The 21,105-nt window shown below is 35.7% G+C and overlaps 1 protein-coding gene across 2 annotated transcripts in view; it reads left to right on the forward strand.

The window, feature by feature from the left end:
* Smarcad1 (SWI/SNF-related, matrix-associated actin-dependent regulator of chromatin, subfamily a, containing DEAD/H box 1) overlaps nucleotides 1–21,105 on the forward strand; it is an 84,829-nt gene that overhangs the window by 37,778 nt on the left and 25,946 nt on the right. The window contains exons 6-8 of one of the 2 annotated variants that reach the window (XM_003472105.5): nucleotides 10,074–10,175; nucleotides 11,301–11,382; nucleotides 13,248–13,639. In XM_003472105.5, coding sequence (XP_003472153.2) covers nucleotides 10,074–10,175; nucleotides 11,301–11,382; nucleotides 13,248–13,639 — 576 coding nt within the window. Of the gene's footprint in view, nucleotides 1–10,073; nucleotides 10,176–11,300; nucleotides 11,383–13,247; nucleotides 13,640–13,706; nucleotides 14,295–21,105 lie in introns of those variants that run through there. The other variant, XM_013154893.3, reaches the window with a different exon arrangement.

A 21,105-nucleotide genomic window follows, 5' to 3' on the forward strand; every position in this document is an offset into this window, starting at 1 on the left:
CTGGTGTAGATTTTTTTTTTTTTTTTTGATCATTGCTGTTTGGAATTCTATATTCCTCATTTATCTGCATGTCATATTCTTTTTCTCTACCAGTAAAGTTTTCTGTCATGATGTCTGTGAACTTTTTTTTTTTTTATTTCATTTGTGGTATTTCCTGCTTGTTCATTGGCTCAAATTAATCCTAAATTATTATTCTTTGTCTCTACCAGCAACTGCTTGATTGATTTCTCTTGGTCTCTTGCTTGTTTTGAGAAATCTTTCTTTTCCTGGTCACTAACTACAAGCCTGTCTTCAATATTGGAGATCTTGTCCTCACATTGGGCTAATCTGCTTTAAGTATTTTCAATGGAGTTTATATTCTCCTGAAAATATCTTCTTGAACCTGCTTTATTGATAATTTGCTTAAACTTTACAATTTTTTGTTTGTGCCTGTTTCAGTGTTGCTAAGGATGGTGTATATTTTGGTAATCTCTAGTTATATGAGAGATCATTTCTGATTTCATTTTTTCTAGAATCTCACAACAAACCTCGCTTTGTTGTTTCCACTTCAGAGAGACCTATGATGCGCTTTTGGATTGTCCCACCTCATTGCCCTCTGGTTTTGCTTTTGGTGAACTAAATGTCTGAGGTTGCATTTTGTTTAAGTGTTTTCTTATTTTATTTTCTCTGTTTCTTTTTTTTAGTTTAATTCCTCGTATGAAGCTTTTAAGTTGCCCATGGTGGGTTGCTTCATTGGTATTATTTTGGACCCTTAGGTAAAGATTCCTCCTCTTAGGTATCTTCCAGGTATAGCTGTTTTTTGGGTTTCAAGTGTGTTAGAAGATCTTACTTGTTTAGTTTGTTGGAGTTGAGAAATTTTTGCTTGTTTGGCTTAGTTGCTTTTTTTTTTTTTTTTTTTTTTTTTTTTTTGGCACCATGTCACCATATTTTCTGTGATCCTTACTTAATTTCGGTCATGGATTATCAGGACCAACAGCTGTTTAAAATAATTATGTCAGTTTTGGATATAATTGGTACCAATAGCCTCAAACATAGCCTAGAAAACAACAGGCTGAGCTAACTCTTGATTTATAACTTTTTCTATGTGAACTAGATTTGTGATTGTGTAACAAAATGTAAAATAAACCAGATAATTATATGCAGTACTTAAGTCTGTAATGTATCAATTTTGCCCTTGTGCTTAAAATTTAAAATGGAATGAGGAGAAAATAGAGAAGTGGAAGAAGAGGAAGAGATTACAGGTAAGGTTAGAGGAAAAAGGTGGAGCACTCCAACTTGAGGAAGCTCATGAAAACTAAAGGAAAAGAGAGATGGAAGAGGTGAAAGGAAAAACAGAATAGAACCATACCCACAAAAAGGTTAGGAACCATTCTCACACTCAAAAAAAATGAAGAAAGAGAAAAAAAAATTTTAAAAGCTTAAACACAACAACAGCAACAAAAACAACAAACAAAAAACGAAATAGAAAAAGTAAAAAAATTGTCCAGGATTCTCTCTGGTTTCCCTAGTAGACAGCTTGTGGAGACAGAGTCCCGAATCATGCTACTCTATCCCAGTAAGCCAGCAGTTGCTTTCTGATGGAGTAGTGGGCCATCTCAGCAGGCCTGCTCTGAGACCAGACTCATTGGGCTTGCTGCAGTCCAAGCAGTTTCTTCAGGTCTGTGCCCAGTCAAGAGCTGCTAGTGGAAGCCAGCAACAGTTCTGGGTCTGGGCTTATCTGGCCCAATTCCAACATGGCTCCTGGCTCTCGCCCTCAGGAGAACTGAGTCCTGTACATTCACCACCAGCCAGTGCAGTCACCTTGTGTGTGGCTTCCCATAACTGCTGCAGCTCTCTATAGAGGCTTACAGGGCTGCCAGCCATCACTGTCACCATGACCACATGCCCCCAGGTTCTAGTAGCTCCTTGTACAGTTACTCTGACTCCGGTTGAAGACAGCTACCACTCTCGTCATTGAAATTTTTCATTTTACTCTGTGGGTTTCAGTTCACACTTCAAATTCTTACTAGGTCCAGGGGACCCATTTCCTTCCTTCCTTGTCTTCCTCATGATACTATATTCCAGCATCTGGACGGTGACCCTCAGAGATGTTTTTGTCTCCTGCTTAGCACTCATGCCACCTTGAAAGTTGGTTTTGTTTTTAAAATGTGAATTTTTTCCCCCACTATGATTAACATATTGGGGAACAATTTGTTGATAGCCAAAATTTGCACTCATATTTGTATGCAGTTTTATTCATTAAAAATGCTACATGTTTATAGAAAATTGCTGCTGGCTGAACCAAGCCACACAGGATTATACTATGTAAAAAACACACATCTCGCAGACATCTATAGGCTGCCTTATTCTACAGTATGTATCATCTTAAGACCCTTATTTTCCTGTTTACTTTGTGAGCTTTTCTGTTTGAGAAAAGCAGTCATGCAATACCCCAAGCCAGTCTAAATATCCTGGTTCAAAAATGCCATGTAGTACATGCAAAAGGGAATATTTTAATGAGAAGAAGCTCAAAAGAAAATGACAAAGGATGAGAATATATGATAGATCCCAAATAAGAGATACCAAAAAAGTTTCATTGTGGATCATCAGGTAATGTCATAAAAATAAAGGTATATGCCTGGCACAGACTCTGATGTTAAGTTAGGAATAACAAGCATAAAGAAGTGAAAGGAGAGGTGGAAAAGAAATGAAAGAGGAAAGAAACATTGAGGTTCATGACTAATGAGTGAAAAATCAAGTACAACATTTCTCACATAGATCTTTATTCACTAAAACTAAATAGGGAAATCACTTGTGTCTTGCAGAAAATGCTTCATTTTAATGCCAGTAGTGGTTGCTTTAGTTACGTGAAGCCTTGCTACAATTTCTCAAGTTTCAGCTTTCTCACATAGCCATTAGTGCAAATCAGAAAGAATTTCCCACCAGTTATAAGACTTAAATTGAGAAGGCAGCCATGCTTTGAGTTAAATTCTTGTGTTTGATGGCACAAACATGTTATAAATGAATGCCTCAAAGATAGCACACTTCACAATTTAAGGCTTTAGCAGGTTAGCATAACTATGGTACATAGCAACAGTGGCAAATGGAGGCTTTAAGCCAAATTGCAACTCTTGTAAGTGAAACATGTAAAAGGAATTTTTAGTCAGCTTTGGGTCAGGCTTTTTTGTAGAAAAAACTATGCATCATTGCCCATGTTGCATTGGTGTTTTTATTTAATTCTTCTAAGTTATTGAGACTTGCAGCAACATAGCCTTCAAAGCAAAAAACTTTAAAAATTGTCACAGTGCATGAAGCTGTACCTGCACAAAAGTAAGACTTAATATCTGTCCTTTTTAAAAAATTTTTATTTAAGGAGAAAAAATAAAGGGTACAAGTTATACAAAATTTCAAAAAAAATAAACAGGAAATCACTAGTTAATAGAATACATATTGTCATCTTAGAAATAATTGTTCAAGTTACAGAATTAAAGCATATAAAGTGGACATTCAAACAGTGAGACTGCAAACAGTTCTGTTCAATGATCCAACAAAAACTCAGTAATAAGGATATCTATCTTATACGCTTAAATATACATGCAGTTATATCCTTTAGAGCACTTTCTTTTCCTCTCTTTTGTACAATGATAATTAAATATTTCGGGTTTTATTACTCCCATGGTTCTTATTACTTTTTTTTTTTTGAAGACAATAAAACCAAATGTGACGTAACAAAACAGAGTCAGTCAAATCAAAAGGATGGACATAGTACATAATGTAAAAACAGCAGACACGGTTATCAACAACGGTTACCATAATGCCTCTTGCTAAAAAGAATTGCCTGTATCATCAGTTATAGTAAAATTGAACAAAACTAATAAAACCAAAACATTGGAGGCATTACAGGACTTCAAAAGAATATAATAGTCAAACCAGAATGAGCATCATGGTGAATCTTACTGTCTTCACAGTTGTTGCCTATACTCTCAAACTTGGTACTATCAAGCAAAACAGAATACAGTAAAATCAGTCAAAACAAGTTGGTGAGAGCAATACAGGGTTTCAAATCAAGTTAATAGGAAATCAAAACAGGTTACTAAAATACGTCCTGCTATTTTTTATTTTTCCCTTAATTAAAAAGATAAAAATAAATAATAAAAAGATTGAGATCAAAGAGGACATAACAAAACAGCACAGGTCAGAACATAACCATTTAAGCAAAATAGTGTTTTGCCACAAAATATCCTGACATAAAAGTAGTTACATAGTGTCTCATCAAACATATCAAGGCAATGTAAAACCATTCAAGAGAATGACAGCATTACAGGGTATTTAGAATCAACTAACAAAATGAACAACGGTTTCTGTATTATCTCCTTGTCTATAAAAGTTTTTGTTTATATTATCACATATTATAAAATCCAATAAGATACAACATGTTAAGACTGATGGAGACAGAAGAACAAAAGCTTGATGAGATTTCAAAGCAAGATGATATTAAATCATCACTAGCTATTATGATATGTTTTCTCCAAGATAGCTGTTCATACCATCCAACCTTCTCTGCCTCATTTCTGTTGAGCTCTTTTTCTGTCATTCCATTCATTGTGGCTCCATTCATTGTGGCCTCTCTGCCACTGTTTCTGGAATCCTGGTACTTTCCTCTTTTAGAATGTCCTGCAGTATTCTCTGTAGAGTTGAATTGGTGGTTGCAAATTCCCCTCGTTCCTCTTTATCCTGGAAGCACCTTTATATATTAATCTTGGCTGGAGGTTATTGTCTTTCAAAGCTTGAATTATTTCACCCCACACTCTTCGTGATTTGATGGTTTGTACTGAGAAGTCTGCTGTAATTCTGATGAGTGTTCCCTTGTAAGTGATCTGTTTCTTGTCTCTGACAGCTTTTAATATTCTGTTTTTATATTGGATTTCTGGAATTTTGATTATTATATGCCTGGGTGTAGTTCTGTTTGGGTTGTAGGTGGCTGGCGTCCTGTATGCCTCATAGATCTGAGTATCTTTATCTTTTCCCATATTAGTGAAGTTCTCCTTGATTATTTCTGTGAATAGCCTTTGCAGTTCATTTGTTTATATCCCTGCTTCTTCCTTTATATTCTTAATTCTTCAGTTATAGATCCTCTTATCATCTTCTAGTCTTTGTATAGTTATTGCTTGTTATTTTAAAGAAGTTTTTCCTTTCATGCTCCCACATTACAAATCTGTCCTCTAGTTCACATAATCTATCCTTAGTTTCTTTTAAGCTGTTAGGCCAGCTTTCAATAGAGTTTTTAGTTTCCTGGTAATCTCTTTGAATCTGCTTCACATATTCTATGTTTTCTCCATCAAACAATTCTCCCCTTTTTTTTCTGTTCTTCCATTCCACCATCTGTTTTTTTCTTGGGTGGTGCTTAGCATTTCTCTAACTATTCTACTTATATCTTGCTTTATTTCGTTAAATACTTCACTTTTGAACTCGTTTATGAGGCTCCGGAGATACTGCTTTATGTCTATTGGTGCCATGTCTGATACTGCATGTTTTCTGTCCTCATTCTCCTTTGCATTTACTTTTCCTAGATCTGTGTTCTCAGGATTGGGGGCCGAGGACCCTTTCTTGTTGCTCCCTCTTCCCATACTTTTTGTTCCTTCCATACAAATGTATGTAGGGGGCCCAGTTTTTGTTCTTTTGTCTTTTTTGAGATGGTGTCTCACTATGCAGTTCAGGCTGGCCTTGAACTCACTTTGTAGCCCAGGCTGGTCTCCAAACTCACAAGGATCCTTCCACCTCAGCCTCCTGAGTGCTGGGATTACAGGCATGAGCCACCATGCCTGGCTGGAGGCCCAGTGTCTTTCTTTGTCCATTACAGTTTGTTTAAATCATGCCGGCTAGGTGTTCCCACCCACTGCAGTGTACTAGGGAGACACAGACCCAGGCAGCCAACCACTTCACTGCATTAGGGTGTACTGCCAGGCGCAGGGACCTGGTTTGGGCTAGCCTACTGGGTCTTAATCTGTGGCATTACCCAGGTCAAGTGCTCCCTACCAATCCCACTTGAGAGGGGAATATGTGACTGAAGTCACTGTAGCGTCCTGTTCCGGCTAGTCTGCCCAGTCCCAGAATGTCTTCTGTTGGAGCCTCCTAGTCTGTGGCGTCTGTGGAAGCGTCCCCATTCCTCTCACTCACCGCAGGTCCATGCAGGGCTCTCCGCCAGCTCTGCTCTCAATTCGGTTCACTCATTCCTGCTCTCAAAACTTTTCGTCTGTGCCTGCTGTGCTGATTCACATGCAGCGGCAGTGGCAGGAATTTTCGAGGTGCAGGTTCCAGCTTCAGCACTGAGACTTTAGCTGTTACAGTCATAGCACTGGCATTGCATTTCCAGTTGGTTTCTCTCAGCTAGTTCATTCCTGGGTCTGCAGGGTATATCTCCCCCTACTTAGAACTCCCCACACCGCACCATTCCTGGAATCTAAGCTGGCTATCTCAGAGAGTCTCTGTAGCTGCTGTCAGCTATCCGCCATGTTCTCCCTGAAGTCTCTCTCTGTCTGTTTTCCTCCAAAAACCATCTCTGTTAACCCCTTGATAAAGCTATAATAGCATCATTTATAATGTATATAAAATAAACATTTATTAATTTCTGTTACTGAAGGTGAGAATCCAAAATGGTTATGGAACTTTGGAAGAAATTTAACATTAAAATGGCCATTGCTATCATTGTTGTAATCTGGAATGATACCATAAAAATGCTTATAGTTAGGTGTTATAGTGTGTGCTGTAATCCCAGCGTTCTGGGAAGCCTGAGGCAGGAGACTAGCAAATTGGAGACCAGCTTGGGCAACTTAGTGAGGCCCTATCTCAAAATAAAAGTCTGGATGTAACTCAATGTGAAGGTTGTGGTTCAAACCCCAGTACGGGGCGGGGCGTGGATATGCTTATATTATGTGGAGTACAAAGATAAACATCTAATTGACCTGATTCTTGTTTATGAAATATTTCATCCTGCAGGGAAATTTTTAAAAATTGCAAACAAGCTGTGCTGATCTAGAAAAACAGAATGGATTTGAAGAGGGATAAAATAAAGCTGTCCAAAAGCTTCTAGGGTCCCACGCTGAGGGTTGCACCACAGAAGTCCTCATCAGCTTGCTACTGATGGCTGTGTGGATGCAGGAGGTATGACCATGGTGATAGCTGAAGGGCTACATCAGGTCTGCTTAATGCATCAGCTTAGCAGAGTATGAAAACAGTTGCACTGACTTAATAGTGCTAAAGGCAATCAGAATAGTCTTGTATGGCATCCAGATGAATTTGGTAGCTCTATTATAAAACCAAGAGACTGGTCAAGCAGTGGAAATATTGCTTAACTGGGTGTGTTAGCACATAGCTGTAGCCCCTTGGGACTTGGGAAGCTGAGGCAGCAGGATCACTGGAGCTCAGGAGTTGAAGACAGCTTGGGCTGCTTAGTGAGACCACATCTTAAAAACAGTAAACACAGAAGTATCATTCATTTATTATTTATTGATTATATTGTAAGCCAGTGTGGCAGAGATGATATGGCAAAGGCCAGTTTCTCTGCTATGATTTCTTTTGGACTTGTCAGAGACTTGAGGGCATGATTGCGAACTAACAGCATATGCTGCAGCACACCATTTGTATCATTGAAAGCTCTAACAGTTTGCCATCACAGCTTCAGAGTATCTTTACTTGCCACAGATTATTCTTTGAGAAGCCTTGAATATGCTGGTCATGAGGCTTACACTCTGGATCTGATACACACCTTTCTCAGCCTTGGCCCTGCATATAATTGATAACTCTTAAGAGCCCCGTCATAGGCAGGTTCAGGTGACACACTCCCTACTACTTTGCCCCAGTGCTTAAACACATCACACCAGGTCATGTGTCTCTTAGAGGCAGATTGAGTGTGGTCATTGTTAATGAGAGTGCAGTTTACAACATGCTTCTGATCAGACTCCCACACAATTAGTACAATGACTGACCCTGAAACTTGAAATTGGTTATTTTCCACTCTTTGCTTGCTACTTACGTATTTTATTTATGCTCTCTAAAATACTATCAGATCTGTTCATCATGATGTCTTTGGTATAGTAGATCAAAGTGATGTTTTATGGACTACAAAACAGAATCAATGTGTGCTGTATTAAGAAAAACAGTTACTATAATTCTGAAGGCAGTGAGAATGTGTTTGAATCTGCACTGTTTGTAATACTTTGTTGAAATAATTCTTTAAGACCTTTCCAGCTTTTGTGTGGGCCAGGATGCTTATATCGGCCTGTCTAGCTACTTAAGGAAAGTGCTCTTGCTATTACTCTTATGATTTTGCCACCTTTCTCTTTTGTATTTACCTATTCTGCATTATTCATAAAATAGTCATGTGACGTTTTGTCTTTTTTTTTTTTTTTTTTAAACCAAGTTGGAGTTTTGTCGTGCTACCCAGTGGAGCCTCAAACTCCTGTGCTCAAGTGATCATCCAGCTTCAGCCTCCCAAGTAGTTGGGACTACAAGTGCATGCTACCATGCCTTGCTTAGGGTCCTCTTTATGTAGCATAGTGTTTTCAAGATCTATTCAGATTGTGTATGTCAGCATTGCATTCTTTTTAGGGTCATAATCCATTTTATGTATATGCTGTTGTTTTCCTTTATCTTCCATTGATGGGTATTTGATATATTTTTTTAAAAACAGGAATGTGCTGTTTGAACAACTGAAGTTTCAGGAAATCTCTAAAGTGGGAAAATACTGATGTAGAGCCAGACATCTTGTTATTTTTCCACCCTACCTAGTTATTCACCTATGATGTTTAAAATGCATAGTCTTGGGATTTCAGTGTCCTCACTGATAAGTGAGGCTGGCAGTAATGAATTGTTTTATGTATCCCTGGTAAAAATCCTGTTGCTTCTGCTGTTTTTGAATGAAAACTAATCTTTGGTTATGTGTTATTATTTGTGGTTAAATTCTTCAGTCTTGTAACCTATCCACTGTTCTTATACTCCAGCTCAGAGGACTACTTCATTTTATAAAGTACATGTAGTTTTCTTTCTGTTGAAAGCTTCCACAGCACTTTTTTCTTCGATACTAGCAATCAACCCCAGGGCATAGTACGTGCTGGGCTACATCTCAACCTTTCCATTGCTTTTTATCTGGCTCTGACTTACAGAATTTTATCTTGTTCCTATGTGCAAGAACATATCACTCTCAATTCTTTCTACCTTAGTGATTGAAATAAAGGTATCAATTCAACCGTTGGAAAATAAAGTAGGTAAAAGAGAAAACAGTGCACTGGTTTGCTCTTATCTTGTTTGTATAGCATATAATGCAGTCCTTTGCAGAGTTCTTAGCTTTTTATTGACTAAATAGAGGATTCTTCCTACTCATAAATACAAAAGGTTTCTTTTTTGCTTAAATGTGCGATTTAACTATATAAGTAAAATGAAGCAAAAAGTGCAATTTTATATGTGCAGCCCCAGTTATTTCTAGATTAAAATTTGGGTTTTTTGTTGTTTGTTTTGTTTTGTTTTGCTTGTACCAGTACTTGAACTCAGGACCTTGCGCTTGTCAGGCACATGCTTATGCCGCTGAGCTATATCTCTGGCCCCTATCATTAGTTTCCATATATAACTGTAGTTAAGTCTCTTGTATCATTTCACTTTTGTGTTATGATTGAACAATTAGTATTTAAGCTATTCTGTGATTCGGGATTTTTGAAAGCTTTTCTCTCAGTACTTAAAGCTTAGAAGTGGATATAAAATTTGTAAAAATAATAAAATATTTGCATCAGTTTTAGAGCTTGTCATATTTGGAGATAATATAATTATGTATCAATTACATTAATTTTAGGGATTTTTAAGTTTTAGCAGATTTGTCTCCTTTTCAATACTGTGAATACAGTTTGTGTTAATGGATATGTACTCAGGTCTTCCAGCATTCCAAAGTCCACAGTATTTGTCAAGTGTTCACACGAACAAAAAGAAACATTATGTTCTGATCATATGTGTAATTTGCAATTGAATGTAATGACTTTAATATCTTGTTACTGATAATCACTTATATCGGTTCTTTTTTTTTTTTTTTTTCCTTTCATCTCCATTAGGGAGAGGAATCAAACGAGTCTGCAGAGTCTAGTAGTAATTGGGAAAAGCAGGAAAGTATTGTATTGAAATTGCAAAAGGAGTTTCCCAATTTCGATAAACAGGTGAGCAGTAGGATATGGAAATGTAATTTCTGTGCAAAACCTCTATGGAATAGTATTTAACCATGTAAAAGGTTAAACTTGAGGCAAGTTCTACATTTTTCCAATTAAATTTCTCTTTTTGTCAATGTTATATGAACTATTTTATACTGCTTTTGGATTCTTTACTTTTTTTTTTTGTTTTCTAGAGTATTAGCATTATAACCCTAATCATAGCAAACATTTATTAATAAATATTTAGAACTCATTTATGAAATGTAAATCACCAAGAAAGCTAAATTAAATTAAATGGCCCTTTCCCTTCATGTAACTGCTTAGATTTTTTTTTAATTCTCATTCTTAAAATTACTTAGAATTTTAAAGTGTAATATTGCATTTCAGTGCCTTAAAATTCCACAAGCTTTATTTTGCTGCTCAGAGAGTAAGAGAACTTACAGGGTCTTGATAGAGTGCTAAACAGGCCAGTGCTCAAGGGTCTCTCCTCCCTGCTCCTCCACTGCAGTGCATGTTTATCATTTGGAGAACATTTGTCCTTGAATTAATTTCTTCCATCTTGTACATTGGGAATTATCCACTGAGTTCTAATGAGTAGAATATAGAAGTCTTGTTTCTGTGTATACCAGTTCTTTACATGCACTTAAACTACATTTAAAAGTCTAGCTACCTGTTGAAGTTTCTTTTTTGTTTTGTTATTGAGACAAGGTCTTCCTATGGAATTGAGGTTTATCTTTAACTCAGTGTATAGCCCAAGCTGCCTTGAACTCAATGATCTTGCATCAGCAAGTGATGGGATTATAGGCCTGCACCACCACATCTGGCTTTCACGTTTCATTTTTAGTTTAGCAGATTTTTTTTGCCAGGGGGGTGGGGGTGGGGTGATCCTCCAGTTTCCGAGAAATTCATAGACAGAACTAGGATTATAAAGTTTTGTCAGTCTTTCGTCCCTTTGACAAGTGTGGTACAGCACACTCAGGGAGATGCAGTTATACAGAATGCCTTTGTAGTATAGTCTAAAACACGTGACAGAGTAGAAATTCTTTATTTTCTCAGATGATTAGCTTAGTTTAAGAGTTGTATGAATGGTGCATATTGCTAATTGTAATGGAACCCTCAATGACTTCTTTCCAGGAACTAAGAGAAGTACTCAAAGAACATGAGTGGATATACACAGAAGCCTTGGAGTCTCTGAGAGTGTTTGCAGGAGACCAGGGTAATGACCTTATGCACAGGAAAACGTACTCCCAACATAGTCTGCATATCAGCTCATTAGAGAAGGGGTCACAAAATGTTGGAAGTTATGATACAACAACTTTTTCATGACCACTTCCTTAATTAATGTCTTGATCTATTTATGGCATTGTAAAATCAAAAACAATAAGTATCTTTTTCCTTTTTGCCAGTCTTTCATGGTAGGTAGGGGTTTTTTTTTTTTTTTTTTGGGTACCAGGGATTGGACTCATGAATATATGCTTGCCAGGCAGGCACTTACGCCACTGAGCTAAATTCCCAGCTACTTAGGGTTTCTTTAGACTGCATGTTTGAGTGCAAAAGCAACATTTTTAACATTTGAACAGCTCTCAGGTTGTGTCTTGTGCTTGGTGTAGTATCTTATGATCACTGAGTCAGTTAGATGACTGAGCCTATACTTTATAAACTTGTCAAACACTGGCATCAGAAACTTGTGTTGGCATGGAGAAAATGTCTGAACCCAGGGAAATAATGTTCACTCTAGAGAATAGTACAGAAAGAGCTAGTGGGCAGAGTTGAGCGACACATGTTTGCTAACATCCCTAAGCAGGAGTCAAGTAAACTTAGCACTTGGTGTTGCAAAGCTAGCTTTAAAAGCCGAGTGCGGGATGGGGCAAAAATAGCATACTGGCTTTAGGAGTTCTGTAATGAGCACTAGGAATATCAATATTGTTGCCTAGAGAACAATACTGTTTTTAAAAAAAGAAGAAGAAAAAAGAAAGAAAGAAAGCTACTAATATAAATTCTTAGGCCAAAAAGTGATTCACAAGATCCAGATCATAAATGGAAAGAAGTTTGAGGACTCTCTTACCCAATTAATTTTTCCTTTTTTAAAAGTACACAAGAGTGTATGGTGATATTTCTGAAAAAACTATTAACGGAGAAAAATTGTAAATTAATGCAGTTATCCCTCAGTAGCTGTGTGGGTGACTGCTTCAGGATTCTCCTGGTACCAAAATTTGTTGATTAATGGCTTGAATCCTTAATGTAAATTGGTGTAGTTTTGTTGTAACCTATACATCCCTCCCATTTAGTAATCTTTGGATTACTTAATAATACCTAATACAATGTAAATACTATGGAGATAGTTGTTTTAAGCATTTAGGAACAATGATAAAAGTCATATATGATCTGTACACATGGAAAGTTTTTCCTAGTATTTTTGATTCACAGTTGATTGAATCATGAATTTGGAATCTGAGGGCACAGAAGGCCAATTGTATTACAGATTAATTGATGCATATTTTTATTGGTACATAAAATAACAGTATTCCTTTCACAGGCATCATAGAATTAGGTGAAATATGGTAGATTATTCAGAGAGCATAGTGGTACTTTTCAACAATAATATAATTTTTAAAATTACACAAATATATTTGTAATCCTGGTGTAAGTATTAATAATGATAAACTGAGATTAGTGGGGATAGTGATGGAAAAAGTGATTGTTAATGGGTAGTTGAAACATCACTTTGTTAGTAAGCTTCCTGGATCCATCGCATCATTTCATTGACTTAGGGAGTGCCTGCTGTGGATATGCAGATGCCACAAGGATTCTTATGACCTTTGTCAGAAAATGGAAATTTATATTTAACTTATTTTTAAAAAATAAATTATCAGCTTTTGAAACTCATTATTCTAATTTAGTGCTTGATCTCAAATTCTGTCTTAGTATTTCTCTTAAGGTATATTGTAAGTTAACAATAAATTACAATCAGATTTTTCTGAATTTTAAGGCATATGTAAAACTTCTAATGGTTTTTCTTATAGAAGTCTTATATCTTTATATACTTCTAATTTAGTTATTGATTTGGTCTTTTATATACAGATACGCAGTATGCATCACAAAGTGAAGTTCCCAATGGAAAAGAGATTTCTTCAAGGACTCAAAATTGTCCTAAAAATGCAGCTAAAACAAAACTGAAACAGAAATTTTCCATGAAAGCACAAAATGGATTTAACAAGAAACGTAAAAAAAATGTGCTTAACCCTAAAAAAGTCACTGAAGACTCTGAGTATGACTCGGGTTCTGATGCCGGCAGCTCCCTGGATGAGGACTATAGCAGTGGGGAGGAAGTGATGGAGGATGGCTACAAAGGTAAAATCCTCCACTTCCTGCAGGGTGCCTCAATTGGTGAGCTCACTCTGATTCCTCAGTGCTCCCAGAAGAAGGCTCAGAAGATAACAGAACTCCGGCCCTTTAACAGTTGGGAAGCTCTGGTAAGGCTACATTCTTGTTCCCCTGTATTAGTGTGTGTGTTTAATTTACAGTACCGTTTATAGTCAAGTTGTCTTCAGCCCAGGGAGGCAATAGATGGGTGGCCTTATCCTGTGGAGAGTCAAACATTGCTTTTCATTGTAAACCAATAGAGTTTCAAATAGTGTCATATGACCTAATTTTGAATGAATTAAGGGGTGATTTTCCTGAAAAAATCCAAGCTGATTGGCTGAGCATACTGTCACTCATTCTTTTGCATAGAAACTTGGTTCATTTCACTGCAGAAGAAGAAATTAGAGCTTCCATTTAGGAAGGAGTTGTTTGCTAGCCTGTTCTGATCTGTTACTGCTGAGGCGCCATGCAGAAAGAAAGAATGTGGCAGAATTTTTACTGCAACTGCTCAAAGAGCAATAGCAACTTCCAGAGGAGCTCCATGATTCAAAATGCCAGCTTGTTTCCGGCATCACCACAAAGAAAGCAATTGTTTGTTTTCTTTTTCTTCTAAAATGATAGCTCAGTCTCTAATGTGTTTTTTTTGCTTAAACATCACGGCCATTTTATGGAGTGTATCAGGCTGCAGCGTTTTTAATTGGAAAGATAGAAAATTTGTGGAAACCTAGAATTCAAGCATTAGGTGAAGGGAAGGCATAAGCACTGGTAAGTACTCTTTGCATGATCATTTTGTGAAGTTTGATTTCCTGTAAACAAGCCTTATCCAAAATACCTGCATTTGAGTTTTAAAAATGTCAACAGTCATCAAATCTTACTCCTAGATCAGTGTAAGAACTCAAATATTGCTTCAACTCTTAGGATATTGGTTTTATATAGCATAAATTGTATCTAGGCCCTAGAATAAAAGCAGTATGGATGAGTTTTTACAGTTTTTGAACAGGAAGTGGCTCTGGCTGCTTTGTAAAGCTTTTCAGGACATTTTCTTTCCTAACTTATTAAGCAAAGTTGCTTTTGTGTTTAATTTTATGCCTATTACAAACCCAAATGTGCGTGAGTACCCTTGTGAAGTGTTGTAAAGTACTGACAGGGAGAGCCCTGCACAGTAGTTTAAAAAACGCAGCATTTTAAAAATTAAAATGTTTGAAAAATAGAAACGTTGCTAGTACTTCATAGCTTTAAAAAAAAAAAAATAAGACCATTCCTTTCGCCCGAAGCCTTTGCTTTTTCCAGAGAACATCTGTCAAAGCAGGCCTTTTCAAAACTTGTTTGGCTTTGTCTGGGTGATTATTTGTTAAAATATTTGCTGAAGGGCTTTCTTGTTCTTCTTTTCTTTCCTTTCTTCTTTCTTTTCATCTTTAATGGTCTCCTATGAGAACTGGGTTGCTCAGGCTTGTTGGGATTCTAATTTATTTAATAAGGAATGCAATTATCTGTACTACTTTGTTTAGTCACTGTAACTACTTGCCCAGATATCTTACAGTAAAAGAAAATTGTACAATTTTACCAGCGGTGTATGCACCAGATGTTTTTAAAAATATTCATTAACTTAACGTGTAGAAACTATGTTTCCCCTACTAATTAATTGGCATAGTTTAGTCTTGACAGGACTTTGGAGATTATACACTGCTTACTTAAACCTCCTAACTACTTGGAAATTTCTAAAGTTGAGCATAAAGACTATATTGTTTGTTCTAACTAGCCATCCAAATGTCGAATATTTTAGGTAATAGTTAAAAAGTGTCTTAAAAGTAGACTTTCTTACTTGAGTTTAGTGATAACGTTTACTATCCTGAGAAAAGTAGGTTAATAAATTTTCTCATTAAGAGTTTAAATTAGTAAGTTTGTATAAGCTTTCAATTTCAATTAGAATTTTTACCATTTACTTTTCAATAATGCTGGAGTTTGACTATGACTGTTATATAGAACAACTTTTACTATAATATAATTATCAGAAGAAAGGTCAATATTATGTGTGTTGTGGTAAAAAGCCATATACATTCTCTCCCATTAATCGTTAAGATTTGATACTTTTTTCTCTAAACTACTTTGAAACAATAGCAGAAGTCTTTTTGATATATTTGGAAATTTCTATGGCAGTTAAAATTACAAGATTTTGATCATGTCACTCAGTAAAACTAATGAAAATGACAGAGCATTGTATACTCAATGGTTTGCTGATATCTAGTCAGCTCTTAAAATTATTGTTGATACTTATTTAAGAGTAAAGTTGGAAATTATTCGCAATACATTTTAGCAAAATTTGAAGAGTTATGGATTGTTGGTTTTTTCAAGGTCTTATAAGTTTGCTGTAAGTAATATAGAATATAAACATAATATGCTTGCATAGTGCCATCTATTTTAATCAGCACAGTAATTTTTAATCTTTATATTGCAATGATTTTCTTGCCATGGATTATACTTAATCACCTCATTTTACATGAAGTTGTTTTTTTACAAAAGTGCATTATCCCAGAGTGTATTTATGTTTGCAGCTCATTTTTCCCCTTGTATCAAAAATAATGTAACTTTCAAGGTTTCTTTATAATTTGACCTGTAGTTTTTCTACATATAAGCAGTAATTTAGTTGCTCTTTTCAGAAAATCAGATGGACTTTGGAAATGTAGCAAGCCAAAAATGTCATTAGTTTAAAAGCCAGTATTGATGTAGTGAAATTGTGTTTTTATTGCCAAATTTCGCACATTTAGTGTCATCAGTTCACTATCCCCTCACTGAATTTTTGTCTAACCTTGAGGACATTAAGGTGAAATAATATTATGCTTATGATAAATCTGTCACATTGTATTTTATTTAATACATAAATCAGAATAAGTAATGCATTTATACTGACCAATCCGTTATTCATGAATAGCTCAATCTAAAGTTTTTATTATATGCATATATTTCAACGTTTAGATTGTGTAGATGTAGTGTCCATTGGCTGTTAACCAAACAGTTCAGACATAGTTCATGTTGTGTACTTCATGCTTCTTCCATTACATCTACCGGTAACTTGGACTTTAGATCTTGTTTTTACATTGTTTTACTCAGTGAGTTCTGTAAAATGTCTAAATTTTATCAAGGTATTGTGATTTATATTACTCTTTCCAGATACAGAGGCTTCATTGTTTTGTTTTTAAGATTACTGTACTAAGCTTTGTTTTGTGTAAGTTCGATAAGCTTTTTTTTTTTAAAGTTATAAATGTATCCTAAGTGCTTTGTAGGCTGCTGCCTACTCTTTATAATAATGAATAGGATTAGAAATCTGTCCTCAGGCTGTAACTTGTTAAATAAGGATTAAATAATCTGAGAACTAAATATCATTTAAAGAATTTCTCCCCAGAGGAATGCTAAAATATTTGTACAGTAAGAGTGACACACTGTGGCAAGAGTAGGGTATGTCAGCCGCATACTACTTTTTGAAGAGTCTTGTAACTGATAATTATGTTTTTAATCAAAGAGGTAGTAATCAGGGCCATGTTCATATTGTTGTTCTCATGTAATTGTCCAGCAGATAGCAGTTACATATTTTTATTTTCTTGCCCATAAAAATAATTATTTTTGAAAATGATTTTGGGTAAAACTGAAACAAAATTTGATGAAGAAAGTAACATTTACCCAAAATTCTACCAGATACTCACCACTGAAAATGTATTTGCCATTAATTATTTATGTATACATTTGAATATCTCATACCATGTAAGTAGGATCATGTTTTTGTGTTCATTAGTAACTTTAGATTTACTTAAAATCCTGCCTTTTCACTTTTTGGTGAAGCTAAGTGACTAGGACAGTTAATCTTTCTTTGGAAGATAGCAGAATCAAGATTGCAGTGGTGGATGCTTGTCTTCCACCCTGAGTTAATGAAGACATTGTAGGAATACATACTGGCTTTCTGCTCCTTTTTTGGTTAAATTTAATTGTTCTTATTTATGCTTGCATTTAGGATTAAGAAGTGAAGTAATTCTGTGAGCTATTCTCCCCTCATCTTCATGGCCATCTCTTTCCTGAGCCTATTCCCCACACATAACTTGGTTTAACTGCATTTGTCTGATTCCTCATCACCTGTGCACTCCCAGTATATGGTGCTTTTTATCAGTTTTCTATCTTATCTGTCAATTTAACATTATAGCTGAGTAGCAGTTAGCTCTCTTCTCTTTGTCATCTTTACCTCACATAGCTGCTGACAATTCCAAGTCCTGCTGTGATATGATAGTTTTGAAGGTCATTTATACTGTTTGCATTGTTACAACTGAATTCCTTTCACAGTCTGTACAGTAAACTATCTACATGACTGCTTTTTTATTTTTGCTCAGCATTCTGTTTGTCCAGTTCTGAGTTGCCTTGTTTTTGTTTGCATATGTGCAGTAGTTCTTTCATCAGAAGACAGTGATGGGTTTTTTGCATGTGAGACTGCAGCTATTGATGCTACATGCCTAAATCCATAATTCAGTGAGGGATTGAAAAATTAATATTTTAATACTGTCATTACTACTTCCTTAACAATGACCTGTAAAAAAGCTTTCTTGTACCTATCTTTCCACATGTTTGTTTTCTTTCCAAAATGGAGAATAAGTGCTGCTTTCCCTTTAATTCCAAGTTCTCCAAATGATTGGTCACCTCTATATTTTAACTCTTTGTTATGATTTCTGAATGACTTATTGTGTGGGTGTCGGTGTGGGTTTTTTTGTTTGTTGTTTTGGTACCAGGGATCAAACTTAAAACCTCATGCTTGCCAGGCAGGGGCTTACACCCTTGAGCTAAATCCCTGTGTTTGTTTTTGTACTAGGGATCAAACTCATGACCTTGTGCTTGCCAGGCAAGTGCTGTGCTGCTGAGCTGTATCCTCAGTCCTGCTAGATTATATTTTTTAAAAAGTAAAAGAGCCAGAGCCAGGTATGATGGCATGCACTTACAAAATCCCAGCACTGTGGGAGGTTGAGGCAGGAGGATCACAACTTCAAGCCCAACCTGGGGCTGTTAGTGAGTCTTTGTCTCAAAATACAAAAGGGCTGAGGGTATAGCTCAGTCATAGGCCCTGGGTGCAGTCCGCACTACCACAAAATTAATAAATGTATATTTTATATCAATGTTAGATTTACAAATTAAGACAGTATAAGCAATCCAACAGTTTGGAATCTGTGACTGGTAATTTTTTCATCTTAGGAAGATACTGTAGAAATTCTGCCATTCCAGAAGTGCTTTAGAGGCAGAGAACAGGAAGATGATAATTACCCATCAGATCATGACATGCTGGGTGTTTTTCCCAAATGACTTGTTATGTAACGTTTTAAAAAGTATTTTGAGAATAATGCCACATTCATTTTTGAATCGCACTTTAGCTTTAATTTGTATGTATTTCCTTAGGATAGTCTAATACTGGCTTTATTTATAAAAGTAATAAGACTTACTTATGTGAAGAATCTTAATAGTACATGTTTTATTTCATTAGCTATTCCTTAGAATAAAGGTTTTATTTTGGGTGGGAGAATGCAATTGATTATTCATCGCTAAGTTTATACTGTGGTTAATTACTAACCTTCAAATATATCATAACATCTTTAGATTTAAAAGCATCACTATTGCACAGTTACAGTGTATATTTATAACGACAATAAATATTTATTTAATTCCTCAGAACTGTCGATGAGAAATGCTATAGAAATTAGCATTTACCATGTGCTACATTGTTAGATAAGTTCATTTTAATCAGTGAAAGAAATCAGGTAAGTTGCTTGTGCTTTTGAGAGTTGAAGCTACAATCTCCTTTTTGCAATCATCACTTCTTTAGCTTCCCTCTTACATTGTGCATTTTTTTTTTTCTTGCTCTTTTCTTCTGTTTTAAAACTTTAAAATGTTACATTCTTCAAAGTTTTACTCTGTCTATTGGTCTGTCAGTGCCATATGCTTTTCCATACATAGTCTCATCCCCATTACTGACTCTGATTTGATGGCCACCTGTGCACCATCTTTTTCTTCAGCCTACATCTTTTCCATAAGTTCTGGATCTATATATTTAAATAAACTGGGTTGCTCCTCTTCCAAATTTGGCACCAACCCCAGATTTTAAAATAAATATTTTGTTTTGTTTTTTGGTAGTACTGTGGATCAAACCCATCACCTCATGTATACTAGGCACCTCATGTATGCTGCCACGGAGCTCTTCCCCTGTACCCAAATTTAATATTTATCTAGAATCAGATTTCCCTCTGTTTGGTAAAGTTCTGTGTCTCAATACCAGTAATCACGTAGTTGCTTAAGCCAGAATTGGGAATCACATTTACCTCTCTTCTCTGTCATATCCCCACACCTAGTGGATTCTCCTCCTAAGTATCACAGATCAGTCAGCTGTCTCTCACTTCATAGCATTCCTTGTGCATTTTGGCTTTCTGTCTAGTTTTACAGTATTGTCCTACTGCTCTTTCTGAAGAGGAAATAGTGTCACATTTGACCTAAAACCCTAATAACCATTTTCTGGTACCTCTTTAATGTATTCTCCCTCCTTTCTTATTGAGGCTCATCTCTTTACTTCTGTAGGATCAGACATACTGCCCTTCTTTCGATGAAAGAAGTGCTTTGTTCTTTCAGACCTTATTAAAAGAACTTCCTGGAGCCTAGATTTTATCAGTTCATATGTTAGATACCTGTGAAGGGTTTTTTGCCCTACAATACCAGTTGTTACATTAAAAATTACCTTCTATCTACCAGGTACCTTCACCTTCACCGGGTAGAGTAGTATATGCTAACACACACACACACACACACAAAAGAAGAACTCTCACTGTGTTGGTTGGTTGCAGAACAAAAGTAATTTACTTACTGAGTTACTAAATAAAAGGCATCCAGTAGTTCTTTCTACATAAAAGCACACAGTTTCTGTTCCTTTCTTATCCTTGATTAGTCTTACTGGTTATATATATATATATATATATAAATCACTGTATAAACTTTTGGTCTACAGTTTCGTTCCATTTAAAAACAAAAATGTTTTAATGAGGATTTCTAATACTTAAATATTGGTATCTAGCCTATTATGTATGTGTAGCTCTTCTCTCTGCAAAGCATAAAAGTGAGGTCACCTTGTGATAATAAATGTTGTCCTTGTTAGTATGTGAAGTAGTGTACAAGAAGTATTTCACACACACAATGTTGTTTCACAATGTGTGAAAAGTAGTTTCTTTTTTAATGGATTTCATTTAAACTTCTACAGACCATTAATAATATGGCTTTGGTATAGATTGGATAGTTTTTATCTTACCAACTTATTCTAGTATAGAAATGAAAATCATATTGTTACCTACTCCATTGTCATAAAATTATCAGTATATTTATTCTATAACTTCAAATTTTATTGCATGAGCTTTATTCTGAATTTTAATATGCTGTGATTGCAGGGATTGTTTAGCATTGATAATGCAATTCATGTTGTAACTTGGATGAATGCTTTAATTAAGATACGTGAATCAGAACTGTGTGTGGTGTTTTCCTAACAGATGGTTTTATTTTAGTACCTGAGTAC

The sequence above is a fragment of the Cavia porcellus genome, unplaced genomic scaffold (assembly GCF_034190915.1).
Source record: "Cavia porcellus strain 051 isolate PalLab524CR breed Dunkin Hartley unplaced genomic scaffold, mCavPor4.1 scaffold_4, whole genome shotgun sequence".
NCBI classification, from domain to species: domain Eukaryota; kingdom Metazoa; phylum Chordata; class Mammalia; order Rodentia; family Caviidae; genus Cavia; species Cavia porcellus.